Genomic DNA, 14,699 nt, shown 5'->3' with positions numbered 1-14,699 from the left:
ATATATAATACAACCGTGCCTGGTACTCCCTTTGCACTGTTAAATAATCATTGTTAAAAATAACCTATCTGGAGACTTTGTGTCAGAGAGTAAAGGGCAAATAAGAATCCTACTTCTAAGCCCCATCTTTCCTGACCCTGATCAAGCTCTGCCACCATGAACCAGGGAATGATGACTTCAGGGCTATTTGTGACTCCATTCCAAGACCTTCCCACGCTTGGTAGCTATTTTGAAATATCTCTTAATGCCATCACAATTGCACAGGAGACCCAATTGAAAAGTGAATTCCCATGACATGCAAGCTTAAAAACACAAACATTTCTTTTTGTAGGTGCCCCGTCATGGCAGGTGGATTGTTTTCTATTGATAAAAATTACTTTTTTGAACTTGGAACGTATGACCCTGGGCTTGATGTCTGGGGTGGAGAAAATATGGAGCTCTCATTCAAGGTATTGCCACGTGGTCCTCAAATTCTCTCTACAATTAAGACTTTATCATTTGGTTTCATTTACTAATATAATTAGATATGGGACTGCCTCAGGGAGGAAATTCCACTGAAATTTTAGGGCCTCTAGATTAATGTTTTAATATCACAGGTTAAATTTGGGTGAATCAATGGCTCTCATGAAATTTATTAGAATTGCCTAGTATTTTATAACACTGTTTCTACATGTGACTATGGGGGAAATAATTGTCTGCCATTCTGTATAAGTGCTGTGGGATTCATACTTCATACAAAATATCTCCAGGAATGTTTTTCTAGTATATCGGAAGTAACGAAATCATTGAGTAACGGGTCATGTTAGACAGCGCAAGTGACAGAAGTACAAAAAGTGCCTTTAGAGCAGGCCATCAACAGGCAATGTTGCAGCTACTTTGGACATGTCAGACAGCTCTGGGTATTTATAATCATTGATCAACTGTTCAGCAAGCCTTGGCAGCAGCCAGAGTAAAGAGAATCCAAAAGACAACTGCTTTCCTGAGGAGTGGGGTGATACATAGTAAAAGGGGTATTACTTTGAGCTCATTTTCAAGTTGTGCTCCATATGGGTCATCCCAAGATGAGAAGGGAAAGTTGAAAACATGGAAATATATACTCCTTTCCCTGATCCAACCAAAAGAGGAATCCATATTCTGTATTTTATGCTTTGGGATTCAGTGAGAATTTCTTCATAAAATAAGAAGTACACTACAGCGTAGGGAAAAAATATATATATATTTTATGAATCCCTAAAATGGTCCACAGCAATGTACAAAACTAAATAAACCTGTTGAGTTTAATTTGAAACTATAGGACAAAACTACTTCAAACTGGGGGGAGGGGGGAGTGGTCACTAGGTGGTTCTTTGTTATTGTTAACTAACGCCCATGATTTGGGGACATCATTTGATAATTGATGTTTATTATCAAACTGTTTCAGGTGTGGATGTGTGGTGGTGAAATTGAAATCGTTCCCTGCTCCCGAGTGGGCCACATATTCAGAAATGACAATCCATACTCCTTCCCCAAAGACCGGATGAAGACAGTAGAGCGGAACTTGGTGCGGGTTGCTGAGGTCTGGCTCGATGAATACAAGGAGCTATTCTATGGCCATGGGGACCACCTCATAGACCAAGGGTTAGATGTTGGAAACCTCACCGAGCAGCGGGAACTTCGAAAGAAACTAAAATGCAAAAGTTTCAAATGGTACTTGGAGAATGTTTTTCCTGATTTGAAGGCTCCCATTGTGAGGGCTAAGGGTGTGGTAAGTTCAAGCAGCAATTAAATTCTGACTCCATAAAAATAAAGTTTAAAAACTCTTGAAAATATGTGGAAAAGAATAAAGGTTTACGTTACAAGTAAATACCAAGTATGAGTGCAGATGAGAGAGCACTGTTAAGGATTAAATACAGGTGAACTTGAGGGAAGCTTTTAGGCAGTCAGGTTCATTGATTACTTCAGCAAATATCTACTGGGTATCAATAAACCAGACAGCATTTCAGAACCGTACTATACGGTGATGTATAAAGCAGACTTGATTCCTATTTGTGGAGCTTACAGTTGAGTAGGGAAAACAAGGTACGAGTATGTAATGTTTAAATACAAAATAGAATGGCTCTCGTTCAGGGAACTGGTCACAAGGGATGAATCTTTCTAAGCTAGAGTATTCAACTCCAAGGAGATGTTAAAGCCTAGGCCTGAAAGACAAGTGTCAGCCAAGCTCTGAAGGAGAGAGTCTTAGGCAGAGGATGACCTTTGCGCAAAAACTTTTAAGATAGATGACTGTCCAGGCCCTGAAGACCTGCCAAGAAGATGAATGTTGTCAGGGTCTGAAGGAGAGGAATGGCACGATATAAAGGGGAGGAGGGAGAAAGAGTCAGGTCACATAGTCCTTGTAGGCAGAATAGGATCTTCCTTTCTTCCTTCCTTCCTTCCTTTCTTTATTTTATTTTGTTTATTATTTGACACAGCGAGAGAGGGAACACGAGCAGGAGGAGTGGAAGAGGGAGAAGCAGGCTTCCCACTGAGCAGGGAGCCCGACATGGGGCTCGATCCCAGGACCCTGAGATCAGGACCTGAGCAGAAGGCAGAGGCTTAACAACTGAGCCACCCAGGCGCCCCTCTTGCTTTCTTTCTTTTTCTTTTTCTTTCTTCTTCTCCTGCCCCCTCTACTGAATGTAACAGGAGGTTATTGAGTAAGGTTAAACAATGGGACGACATGATTTAATTCAATTTTTACAGATGTCAAACTGGTTGTATATAAAAGAAATTGTCAAATGATGACAAAGAAAATTCCAGCGCACAGTGTAATGTACCAAAAGGGGAAGAAACCACACTAAAGAGGTTGGACAGAGTACAAAGTTAGGAATTAAAGCAAGAAAGCGGAGAACCTGGATGAAAGCCATTTCAAACCCATTCTAAGAGTGGGGCTTAATTTGAAGAGGATGGCAAGACATGAGGTTATTTACCACAGAATGGGTTGAGAAGTGATTAGTCAAGCCTTGACCTAGAGCTCTTCCCCAGTCATGCAGACGGTTAATCTGTTTTATTGTTTTCTCATTTATTTTTATTTATAAATATTCCTGGCATTTATTTCATTTTCTTTAAGAATTTTCTTTTTCTTCATAAAAAAGGTTCTCAGGCTTGATCATCAGTAAGCCTGCTGTTTTAGGCCATTTTTGTTCAGTTCTCCCTAGAAAGTGAATTGTACAAACCGATCACTCTCCACCTAGGAAATTTCCTGATGACAAGGACTTAGTAGAGCCATTCTCCCTGACAGTACAGGGGAGAATTCTGGAAGAGTATGGAAGAGAGGAAATGTAAAAAATTAAACTGACAAACTGGTACATGTGACCTGTTTGTATGTAACATAATGTAGTATAAAATTGTCATTTTTATAGGTCAAAATAGAATAGCAACTATTTCTGGTGGTTCAACCTGGTGTTTTTTTCTAGGTAACTCATTAGAAAGAATACTCTGGATTTATATGCTGCTCAAAAAATGTGTCTATAAAATAAATTTACATTTTTCTTTTTTAATTCTAACTCCTGAGTAAGAGAAAAAGAAATTCTCACCATAGTAATTTTTTTTCCTGTCCTAACAGACTCTCAACAAGAGCATTACTGAACTTTAACCACCAGAGGGAACTAAAAAACTACCTTTTGCCTCCTCTGTGAGGTTAACTTATAATTGCGTTCCCATGAAATTTCTGAAACGCTCTTAAAACAGCCCTTCCGCTGATGCCTGAGCTATAATATATTAAAATGCAAAAAATATTTTTAAATTATTTTTTAAAATTCTATTTGTTGTTTTCCTTACACAAATCATAAAGAAGATATCATTTCCTCCCTTCTGAAATAACCAGTAAGGAGCATTATCAGTATTTTTTTTAAAGATTTTATTTATTTATTTGACAGACAGAGATCACAAGTAGGCAGAGAGGCAGGCAGAGAGAGGGGGGAAGCAGGCTCCCTGCTGAGCAGAGAGCTCGATATGGGGTTCGATCCCAGGACCCTGAGATCATGACCTGAGCCGAAGGCAGAGGCTTAACCCACTGAGCTACCCAGGTGCCCCACCGATATTTTTTTTAAAAGATATTTTCCAGACATTTCAGACTAAGATTAACTTGGCCATTATTTTGAACAGACAGTTTTGAAAAGCCCCAAGAAAATAAAGTCTACAACTTTTTGTTATTTGTTCCACATTTTCCTTCTTTCAACTAATTTAGGAATTTAAATCCAGTGCAAGGTCTTTTGTTTCCTTTTCTTTTTTTTATAAGAACATATCAGATCTTTTTGAACCAAATATACTTAGTGAATGAAAGAACCTCACTAATAATGTGTCTTTGTATTGAATTAGATGCTTAGCAAATAGCCTATAGCCCAATGTTTAGTAATTCTGTGATAAACTGTGGGGAACTCCACCTCCTAAACTGGAAAGTGAAATAATTCAAAATGGGTGATTTAAAATTTATATACTGACTGATTTTTTTTCAAAAAGATTGAAATGGTTTACAATAAAAGCATAAATATAATTCCTTGAAAATAAATGAAGAATCAATTTTTAAAACCATTCATAATGAGATAAAGAGTAACAACTCCTTAGGAGTTCATAAATCATTTCTAGGTGAAGAAAAGTAGTTTCTCCAGAAATTTCTGATAGGGAAGAAGGGAAACAAATCTTCAGAGAAAGCGAAGGGTGGCGGAAAGCAAGGGAAAGAAAAATTTCCCCCTCTATCTAATGCTTTTCTATGCTTGGCAGACGGGACTGTACAAAATAAATACAAAGAAATCAGTTAAACCAGGGGTTCCCATACACTGCTTTGGGCAATGTTAGTTGTGCTGCCAGAAACAGGATCCCGGGCCAACTACACTTGGCAGACGCTCACGCTGCATTCCCTCTTACAGCAGAGAGCTAAACATTAACGTACTGGAAGTTCTGTGAGATTCTGGAGCAGTACAACCTGTTCGGCTGTATTGAAACCAGGTTTCTGAACCCGTGGGAAGAGAGAATGTTTTCTGGGTAATCCACAAGTACAGAAGTTTAGGTTTATCTCTGTTAAAACCCAGAGAACAATTGGAGAACATTTCTTTTCTTTAATCTCCAGGATTATCCTACGTTCATGCATTTCTATTAAATCTCTTCTCTGAAGTTAATTCCTTTTGTGCGTCCTTACGGCTCCATTTACTACTGGTGGATAGTCTCTTCCCATATTTGTCACTCTACATTGTGAATAGAGCTTTCTTTGAAAATGAAAGCTGGAAATTCTGAAAATGAAAGATGGAAATTCTGTCCTTCTAGATTTGTTTCACATGCCAGCCACCCAAGAAAGTAACCAATCTGGTACTTTTTTAAGATTTTTTTTACTTATTTGAGAGAGAGCGGGGGGGGGGGTGGTGAGCTGGCGGTGGGGGCAGAGGGAGAGGAAGAAGCAGACTCCCCTCTGAGCATGAGCCTTTTGCTGCAGGCCTTGAAATTGAGCTGATGTGGGTCTGGATCCCAGGACCCTGGGATCATGACCTGAGCCGAAGGCAGATGCTTAACCAACTGAACCACCCGGGGACCCCCAACCTGGTACTATTTTTATGTCTGTCAAAGTTCCTATCCAATGGAAGTAGAGTAAACTTGTATTTCAAACCCAGATGAAGGTCCACAGAAGGTTCAGATTCCCAAGGGAGACTCTAGCTACCACGTTGTCTCCCTGTGCTATGGGGTAAATTGTTTTTCCTAGGACACAGTTCTGCTGAGGGTCTAATTCTTTCGTCATCCATCTTTATGTGAAAGACTGCAGTTTCAACCCCCTGGAAAAAACCCCAAGTTTTTTCTCCTGTCCTTAATAATGTTGGTCACTTGCCTACCAGTATTTGCAGTTTTCCCACTTTCTAAAGGGTTTTGTTTTACTTCATTTTCTGGTCCCCGAAGATGCCCCTGATTTTCTTGCAAGCTAAGCTATGCATGTAAAAGGCAGGGCCAACCCACAGAGCACCCTGTTATGAAGGCTTTCAACTCTGAGCTACACAGCTCTATCATACAACACCCGCAGAAGAGGACGGCACACAATAGCGCCCTTGCCAACAAAGACTGCGTCGCCACCTCCCAGCTCAGAAGGCTTTCCTGAGTGTAGACTTGACTCTACACTGCTCTTCCAGAAATCTAAGAAGTCTAAATTGCACTATTAACTCACCATCTCGTTAGCCTTGCCCAAGATGTCAAAGGGGGCAAGGGAATCAACATTTTTCTGCATTAAATGGTGACTTATAGAAAGCTGCCTCCATATTTGACCCTGCAAATCCATTAAAAACCTGGGGGCCTGCCAGATAGTGCCTTTAAGGTTGGCTCTGTATTAGCTTTCATGACTTTCCTGTAATGAATTGTGGCTTGCCTGAGTCATTAGGAAGATTCTGACAGGGAATCAGCTGGAATCTGCTGTTCTTTGAAGGACTCAATTTATCTATGATTCAGTGCCTAAGCAGTGAAATTGCTTGAAGGGGTCAGCCAGGGAACAGAGCCCATAACTGTTGGTTTGATTAAATTGCAAGTCTGTGCATTGACTTTTAATGTATGCATCAGAAAAACTTGGGACAAGAAAATAACTACTTATCATGCTACCTTTTGCTCATTCCCTATTCAGCATTCCAGGCAAGGGTTAATTAAAAGCTTCTGTTTGTTGGCTCTGAGGCTGAATCATAGGCTTAAATTGACAGATTGAAGCTGTACTTTAGCAAGATTACATTATGTCTCTGTTAGAGATAGCAACCAATAAAATCGTATAGTGCTAAGTAATGCTAAGCTATCAACTTAACTATCTTTTAACCTTATTATAGTTTTATAGTCTGTGCTTTCTGAATGTCTTGTTCTACTTTAAAATATTTTTTTTCTTAATGCATATTTTATATTTTGTTCCCTAGCTTATTAATGTGGCCTTGGGCAAATGCATTTCCATTGAAAACACCACAGCCACTTTGGAAGACTGTGATGCGAGCAGCAAGGTACACTCTGGGCTGGGTTTTCTCTCTCCTCACAGACACAGTTGATAGATGGCCCAGGTGTACCTGATAAGTGCAGAGTATGGTACATTTACTGCTCACTTGAGAAATTCATTTTTGCTCTACAAACAATAATTAATTTATAAATTGCTGCATGATCATAAGGTTGGTAGTAAGGTAGCCCGCCACTAAGTGTAAAGATAGTAACTAAGGGAGTAAAATTGTGCATACCAAAGTCAACCCACCAGGGACCCAGTTTTGGCTCCATCACTTTCAAGTGTGTTAACTTTGCAAATCCTTTAACTTTTAGGTAAACAGCAGTTATAACAGAGCCTACCCCTAAATCATGTTGGCGGATCCAATTATGTCATACAGATGAAGCATATAGACCAGTACTTAACCCTCCGTGCTCCATAGACGTTTACTGTTCTGATAATAAAGACAAAAAATGTGAAAAATAAAAATTACATCTAAAGATAAAATAATAAAGGAAATAAAGCAGAGAATATTTTCAAATAATCTAAGGGAGCCATTTTATTGATTCAGTTCGCCTACCTGTGGAGAGTAATGCAAATTACATAATCTATGATCCATGGTGGAAACCCTTCAACAATCTCTGACAAACTCAGAAAACAATGGTTAGGGGAGGAAGGAGGGCCAGGGAGAACAGAGACTCTGCAGGGCTGGAGGTGAGTTCTGAGTGATGGTACCTCCCTCTTCAGAGTATGTTCCCCACCCATTCTCAGTCTGTGCAGATATTATTGGTTTCGATGCCAAATAGAACTCATAGAAACATCAATTCATGAGTAGAACTCAGCTTCCTAAAATTGTAGATCACTCTTTGGTAAAGAAATTCTTTTGTGGTGAGAATCTAGGTTTCTCCGGGCTTACCTGTTTGCTTTGACTTAGAGATATTGCTTCTATTTCTGATCACATCACCTCTCTACCTCTTAATTGAAAGCGGAAAAGACATTTTTGTCCTCTCTGTTGCTACAATTCAGCTGCAGGCTGTAAACTTGAGGCTGAGGAAGCTCTTTCTTAATTAGGAAAGAGAGGAGGTAGAAGGAAGAGAAACGTGTCAGAAATCATTTGAAAGATACAACTCATATTAACAATTCAAAGAGGAAATAAAATCATAAATTGCAAAATAAAACCACAAGTAGTCCAAATTATATGAGAGTAAAGTATTATTTAATTCAATCCTTCAAGACGCATTCTTCTTGTGATTTTCTGTACCTGATTAACCAGGATTTTTTTTTTTTTTTAAATTAGACAAAGTAGGCAGAGATCACAAGTAGGCAGAGAGAGAGAGGAGGAGGAAGCAGGCTCCCCACTGAGCAGAGAGCCCGATGCGGGGCTTGATCCCAAGACCCTGGGATCATGACCCGAGCCGAAGGCAGAGGCTTTAACCCACTGAGACACCCAGGTGCCCCCAGATTAACCAGGATTTTATCTGAAGACCCAAGTTGTGGTCTGGATAACCACTGAGGCTCTCAAGGGGATACTGGGAGACAAAAGTATGAATACGTAGCCCCTGCTTTCCACAAACCCCCATCTCCCTTTTTGTCTTGTTCCTCATTTTTAGCTTGTAGTTTGTTTTAATAACAAAAAGTAAAGGAACTTGGAGGAAGTTAATTTATTTTGGCAGAATTAATGAAGTTTAATACCAAGCCAGTTTATAGCATTCATCCAAAAAAGCTCAAAAGGAATAAAGCCCAAGGATTGAACTACCAAGCCTTAACCTTCACTTTACCTAGAAAGTCCCCTTAGCTATTAACTTTTCAACCATTTGAGATGTCCCTTTTAAAGGTAATGTCTAGTTTCTCTTAGTAGCCACATAAACTTCCTTTTATTATGACAGAAGACCATGCTTCTCAATTTTTAATGTGCATACAAATCACCTGGAAAGTTTGTTACAATAATAGATTTCTGATTCAATAGGTTCATGGTGGGGCTGAGATTCAGCAGTTCCAGCCAGCTCCCAGGTGATGCTGTTGTTGGTCCAGAGACTACCCTTTGAGTGGTGAGGTCTAACCCAATGACATACCTGATGATTTAAGTTAAATCTCAATTACATCACAAATGATTCTCTACACAAAGGCATTTAGATAGATTTTTACCAGCAGTCTACTTTTTTTATGTTCACATTGGTGAGAAATAACAAATTTCCCGCAGACCCACAGACTTAGAATAAATTGACCAGGCAGATGATACTAGGGTGTAAATAACTGGAAAAATTACTTACAAAAACAGAAAACATGGTTCCATTACCTGAATCAGTATTTATTTTAGACATTGGCAATTCCCCAAAACTGGACTTCTCCCAAGAGTAGTTCTTAGGAACCACGGGATACTAACAGAGCAGAACCTGATGATTCTTTCTGCTATCAGCAAAGAAAGATTTTTAACCTTTCTTAAAATAGGAACCTTTTTTTAGATTTAAGAAAGATTTTTAGCCTTTCCTACAAAACCTCCAGGAATCCGGTTATCTGGATAGTCTTAAACAAAGAAGCATAATAATTTCCACCAAAGCAATTTAGGACTGTGACTTGGATCTCCTTATGGCCCTAATGGCTACAGATGGTTTGAATGTTCCACTACTTTAAACACCAGGCTTGTCTAGGATTCAGACCACCTGAAATGACCTCCATTTGCAGATATACACTAACTGTACTAAATAATTATTATTATTGCAGCTCACGTTTATTGAGGGCTGACAGTAACTTCACAGTCATTACCTCAACTCTCTGAGATACTCCCTATTGCTATCCAACTTAAAAATAATAAAAATGAAATTAAATATGGTAATAATATACCCATGCTGTCAGAATTGAAAGTGGCAATACTGGGATTTGGGTACAAAACATTTGACCCGAGTGCCTATATCCTTAACCACCGCTAACCGAAATGTTTGGCAGACCCCCTACCTGTATCTACTGCCTAAAGTGACCTTCTCCTTGTCCGTTTCCCGACAGCTTCAACAATTCAATTACACCTGGCTAAGACTTATTAAACATGGAAAGTGGTGCTTAGCTCCTGTCCCTGAAACCGGCACCCTGAGGCTGCACCCTTGTGATAACAGAAACAAAGGGCTAAGATGGCTGCATAAATCAACATCAGTCTTCCAACCAGAGCTGGTAAGCAAAATATGGGTACCTCTTCTTTATCGCAAATCCAACTTCCGGTTAAATGGGGCATAAAACTCTCATTGTCCGCGTCCTCAGTCGGAAGCTTTCAATGTGTTTATGGCAAAAGAGGCAGTGTAAAAAGTTCATACAGAGAGATAAACAGATATTTTTGCAAACTGTCAAGTCCTTTTTTTCTTTTACAAAATTTATTGCAAATCTGTTATTTTTTAAACATAAGCCACCCGTTGCTTTGGTTATATTGCTATCAGCATCTTTGTTTCTATAAGTCATTCGCTTCAGTCAACTAACAATGCCAAAAATCCTGCTTATGGGCTAGAACCGGTTCTCACTGGTTATCGGAGAAGCCTGAAGGAAAGCATATAGGGAAAGCAAGAAGCAGTGTTCTTCCTACAAGCTTTGCACTTTAGAATGACTCTGCTTTTCAGCGTTCTAACTCCTTTCCATAAAGGGAGACTTTTTCTCATCTCCCACCCCCTCGCTCCCAGAGATCTGGGCCTCAACAGGTGTTGGAGGCAGCTCCCACCTGCTTGTCATAGGAGCTGACGGTGTGCCGCGTGCACTTCCAACATCACATTCAGTGACATCACCCTGAAAGCTTGAAACCAGCCATGGTGGGAGGAATTACAGAACCCTATGCTACTAATCCAGGGATGTTTTTCCAGAGGTCCAGTTATTAATACTTACCAGACCACCCCTGCTATATCCTATTCACCTTCAAAATGATAAATGTTAAAGTTCTGATCGGTTTCCCCAATTCTATTTTAACAAGATACAAAGTTATAAGTTTTGGTATAAGACCTTGAGGTGACAAAAATAATTTCAGGTCAACCTTCTTAAATTTTCTATTATCTCACTGCAAGTGACCACCAAATCCACAAAATACACTGGGTATACGAAGACCATCATTTTGCTCAGGGTTGTCGCCAAAGTATGCACTTTGTTTCCTCCTTGGAGTGTCTCCATTTCTTTTGATGTCACAATCAGTGACTACTCCCTTCATGGCATTTTTCTTCCTACTTGGGGTCAAAATCATATTTCCCAGTCTTTCTCCTTTTCAGTCTTCTCTGTTATATTTCAATTCCTTCTGGGCATTTTTTTTTCTTTTTAGTGATAATGACTACTATTGAGTTATTTAGAAAAATTAGGAATTAGTAGTGCACCAGTTACTAATTTTATGTTGCGTAATGTTGGAAAAATCCATAAACATCTATCAAATATTACTTTCTGCTTCCTTAACCTTATGCCAAAGAAAGCTGGAGGTGGGGCCAGGGGTGAGAAAGGATGAGAATGAGAACACATTTTTAATCTCCAGAAATGAAGCTGTTACCAGAAAGAAATTCAAGCTAGTTAGAAAATATATAGGAGCCAGCAGCCATTAAATCACATAGGTCTTATTTATAAATTGGGTTGGCCCCATTGAGAACTTAAGCCCTCATTAGCTGATTTTCATATAGGCTTAATTTTGGTCCCTCTAAATGGCAAACCAATTAGTAAGAAAGTAATTTAATTAAGATGGCAATAATTCAATGTTTCCCAATGCTGTTTGTGCTTATGACTTTGTAGCATGTCACACAGCTGTCTTCTTCTGCCTTAAGTTCCCCTTTCCATGCTGCTAGATGTCATGGAGATTAATATCTTGATAATAGTCTTCCCTATATTTTCAGTATTTTGGTAATTTTCATACTAAACCTCCTGAGTCCTCCAAATCTTATTAAGTCTTTAAAAAATAAACGGAGAAAAAGGCTGAATAACAGGAACATGTCTCTCCCTTTAGCATTAGGAATTGAGAGCTTCTTAGAAGGAAATAGGGTAACAGTGAGTTTGATCCTGAATACCAATGAATTGTTAAAATTATACATTTCTAATCTAGATTTGAAAGATATTCTCTAGGCCAGCTCACTCCAAGTGTTGTGGATTATAGACCCCTAAGAGGAAATTCTTTCATAGGTAGTTCCTATGTACTGTGACATGGAATGACTCTCCACCACTTGTCCCTTCATCAAGTATCTTTAGATTGGGGACAAGTTATTCAATTACCTCTTTACAATCCACTGACAGAATGTTGTAGATAATCAGGATGATTTTGCTCAAGGCCAACTCCTTTACAAAATCTTGAGCATACTCAAACATCATATTTCCAAAGTCCTACAAGGATGACAATGGTTTTGTAGGAATATCTTTAAAATACACTATTATGAAGTTACCCCTATTTGACATATTTTTTTAAACATTTCAAAATAGTATACATATAATTAAGATTATCTTTGTCATAGTCATGGAAAAAATGAGAGTATTAATAGGTGAAAAAATTATAAAGTCATAAGCAAGTTCTAAGTTGGTTATCTATTATTTCTAGGATATTCAATAAATATTAACAAATAATAGAACTCTGAAATACCTTTGACTTTTTTCTAATTACATCTGGATTTTCTGGACATCAGGCATTACATACTATCAGATATTATGGTGGATAGCTTATAAATAAATACATAATTTCTGGCACTTTTTATTCCAAGTTTGCTATCAAAAGTATGAACTTAATTAAGAAATTTACTGACTCGCTTTTTGTGATGATTGTTTTTTCATGACCACCATCAGTTAGAGAGCCATCATCCATCAAATATAGCAAATGCCATATGGAATTATTTTCTTTAAATAATACAGTTACCAGACCCATCATCAGAAAATAAATCTTTTGCTTCCTCCCTAAGGAAGTCGTAAAAGTCTTAAAAGCCCTGTAGCTTGAAGAAGTGAGAAGTTAGTTTGAGATGGAGACAAATTTAATACAGTCCAAAGACTGTATTCATGTTGTTCATTTAGTTCAGAAGAATTCCTAATGAATCAAAAATATAATTATCTTTTTTTTTTGTTAGTTTTCATTTCTTTATATTTCAGTTGTCAAATTCATTCTGTGGCTCATTCCCAGATCCCCTTTCTTTCCAGGTGAATCACATTGTTTTTGGGAACTATCATCAGTTGTTATGCTTAGAAGGAAATGTTTCTCAGAAGACCCTGAAAGTTGCTGCTTGTGACCCAGAGAAGCAATACCAAAAGTGGAAATTTGAAAAATATTATGAAGACTAAAGAACAACTAATATTTTTATCTAGGAAACCCATTGGACACTGTGAAAATGACAGTGGACGTAGGGACAGTATTTCTACATGGTAGTTTACATTTTCAAAATTAGTGGCATTTGAATAGGAGATTTAAAAACCCACAATATTTGAGAAACCAAAAGTGAGCTCAGGGAAACAACCTAACATTGAACTGGAGTCCGTCTTCAGCTCTAGGTGGACTTTTGAATTGCACACTTCCTGCCCTCTGCTGGATGGACCTCAGCCTGCAAACTTCCCCATGCAATCAAACAGGTAACAGGAAATACAAGAAATGAAGCCAAAAGTACTTGAAGAAGTACAATGATATTCATGATGACTGAGTTGGATAATAACCAGCTCTTTTGGCCCATAAGTAGGTATAATCAATGAGAACCTATTCTTTTATTTGCCCTTCTTTTTTTTTTACTTAAAAAAAAAAAAAAAAGTCATTTGAGTTCCTATGACAAAAAGACCTGAGAAACACACAGCTGTCATCTTGGTGAAGTTCTTCCCAGCGACACGCCTGTGCACCTAACAGTTTGAATGAGTATCGGTATCATACTACTCAATGGTAGGACTTTGATCTAGATAACTACATAATGGTTTTTGTTTTTTGTTTTTTGTTTCCCAATCTGAGTCAGTGGAAAAAAACTTTAAGTGAGGAAGTAAAATGTTTATTCAGTTCCAGATATGGACATTGTTTCAATTCATTTTGTGCTTTTAAAGCTACGCTTTTAAGAAACTGCCATACCAGTAACTTCCAAGACTTAGGTGGGTATTTAAAAAAGAAAAAAGAAAAAAAAAAAAAAAGGCAAGCAAAAGAGGCTAGGTCATAAGGCACTGTAGTCACCAAAAAGGCACCAAAAATACACTTAATTGCACTGTAATGTAAGACCAAATAAAAAGAGCTGAAACATAATAAAGCAGTGACAGAACACTAACAATTATTAAAGATTTATACAAAATACGACTTTAGATTTAACAGCATTCACAAGGATGAAATATGCTAAAAGTAAGCGCTAAAAGATTTCAAAGTAGGAATAAAATGAAGTAAACACAATGAAAGGGAAAGAGAATGAGGTAAGAAACCCTCTGGAAGAGAGTTAAGAAAAAAATTGACCTAGACTTGCCAGAAAAGAAAAGGAATCTGGCACCTCTGTCGGGTGGGGCTGGGAGATAAGGCCATAGGTGTGGGTCTAATGATAACATTGATAAATCTGAGGCAACAATATTTCATCAATCCACATTGAATTCCTAACCTTACATATGCCAGTATTTAGGCATACCAAAAGAGAGTCTAGAAATCCTAACTTCCTTTATATTCATTTTTGGTAAGAAAACTGATGCCCAGAAAACATAATACCTAAGAGTACCACACCAGTTAGAGATGAGGATTAGAATTTGGATCTCTAGAGACAGGGCTCAGTTCACTGCCCCAGGCCGCTGGCCTAAACAAATCTGTTCCACAGCATTCTAAATGTTTTTGCTG

At 38.3% G+C, this 14,699-nt stretch overlaps 1 protein-coding gene across 1 annotated transcript in view; it reads left to right on the top strand.

The window, feature by feature from the left end:
- Positions 1–13,198, top strand: part of GALNT5 (polypeptide N-acetylgalactosaminyltransferase 5) — a gene marked incomplete at both ends in the record, with an annotated part of 41,826 nt that extends 28,628 nt beyond the window's left edge. The window contains 5 exons of the mRNA XM_080799591.1: positions 332–449; positions 1,421–1,744; positions 6,888–6,968; positions 9,941–10,102; positions 13,058–13,198. Of these exons, the coding sequence (XP_080655717.1) occupies positions 332–449; positions 1,421–1,744; positions 6,888–6,968; positions 9,941–10,102; positions 13,058–13,198 (826 nt within the window). The remainder of the gene's footprint in view (positions 1–331; positions 450–1,420; positions 1,745–6,887; positions 6,969–9,940; positions 10,103–13,057) is intronic.
- Positions 13,199–14,699: the final 1,501 nt, after the last annotated feature.

This window comes from Martes martes (genome assembly GCF_963455335.1).
Source record: "Martes martes genome assembly, chromosome: 3".
Lineage (NCBI taxonomy): Eukaryota > Metazoa > Chordata > Mammalia > Carnivora > Mustelidae > Martes > Martes martes.
This window is presented reverse-complemented; position numbering and strand designations above follow the sequence as displayed.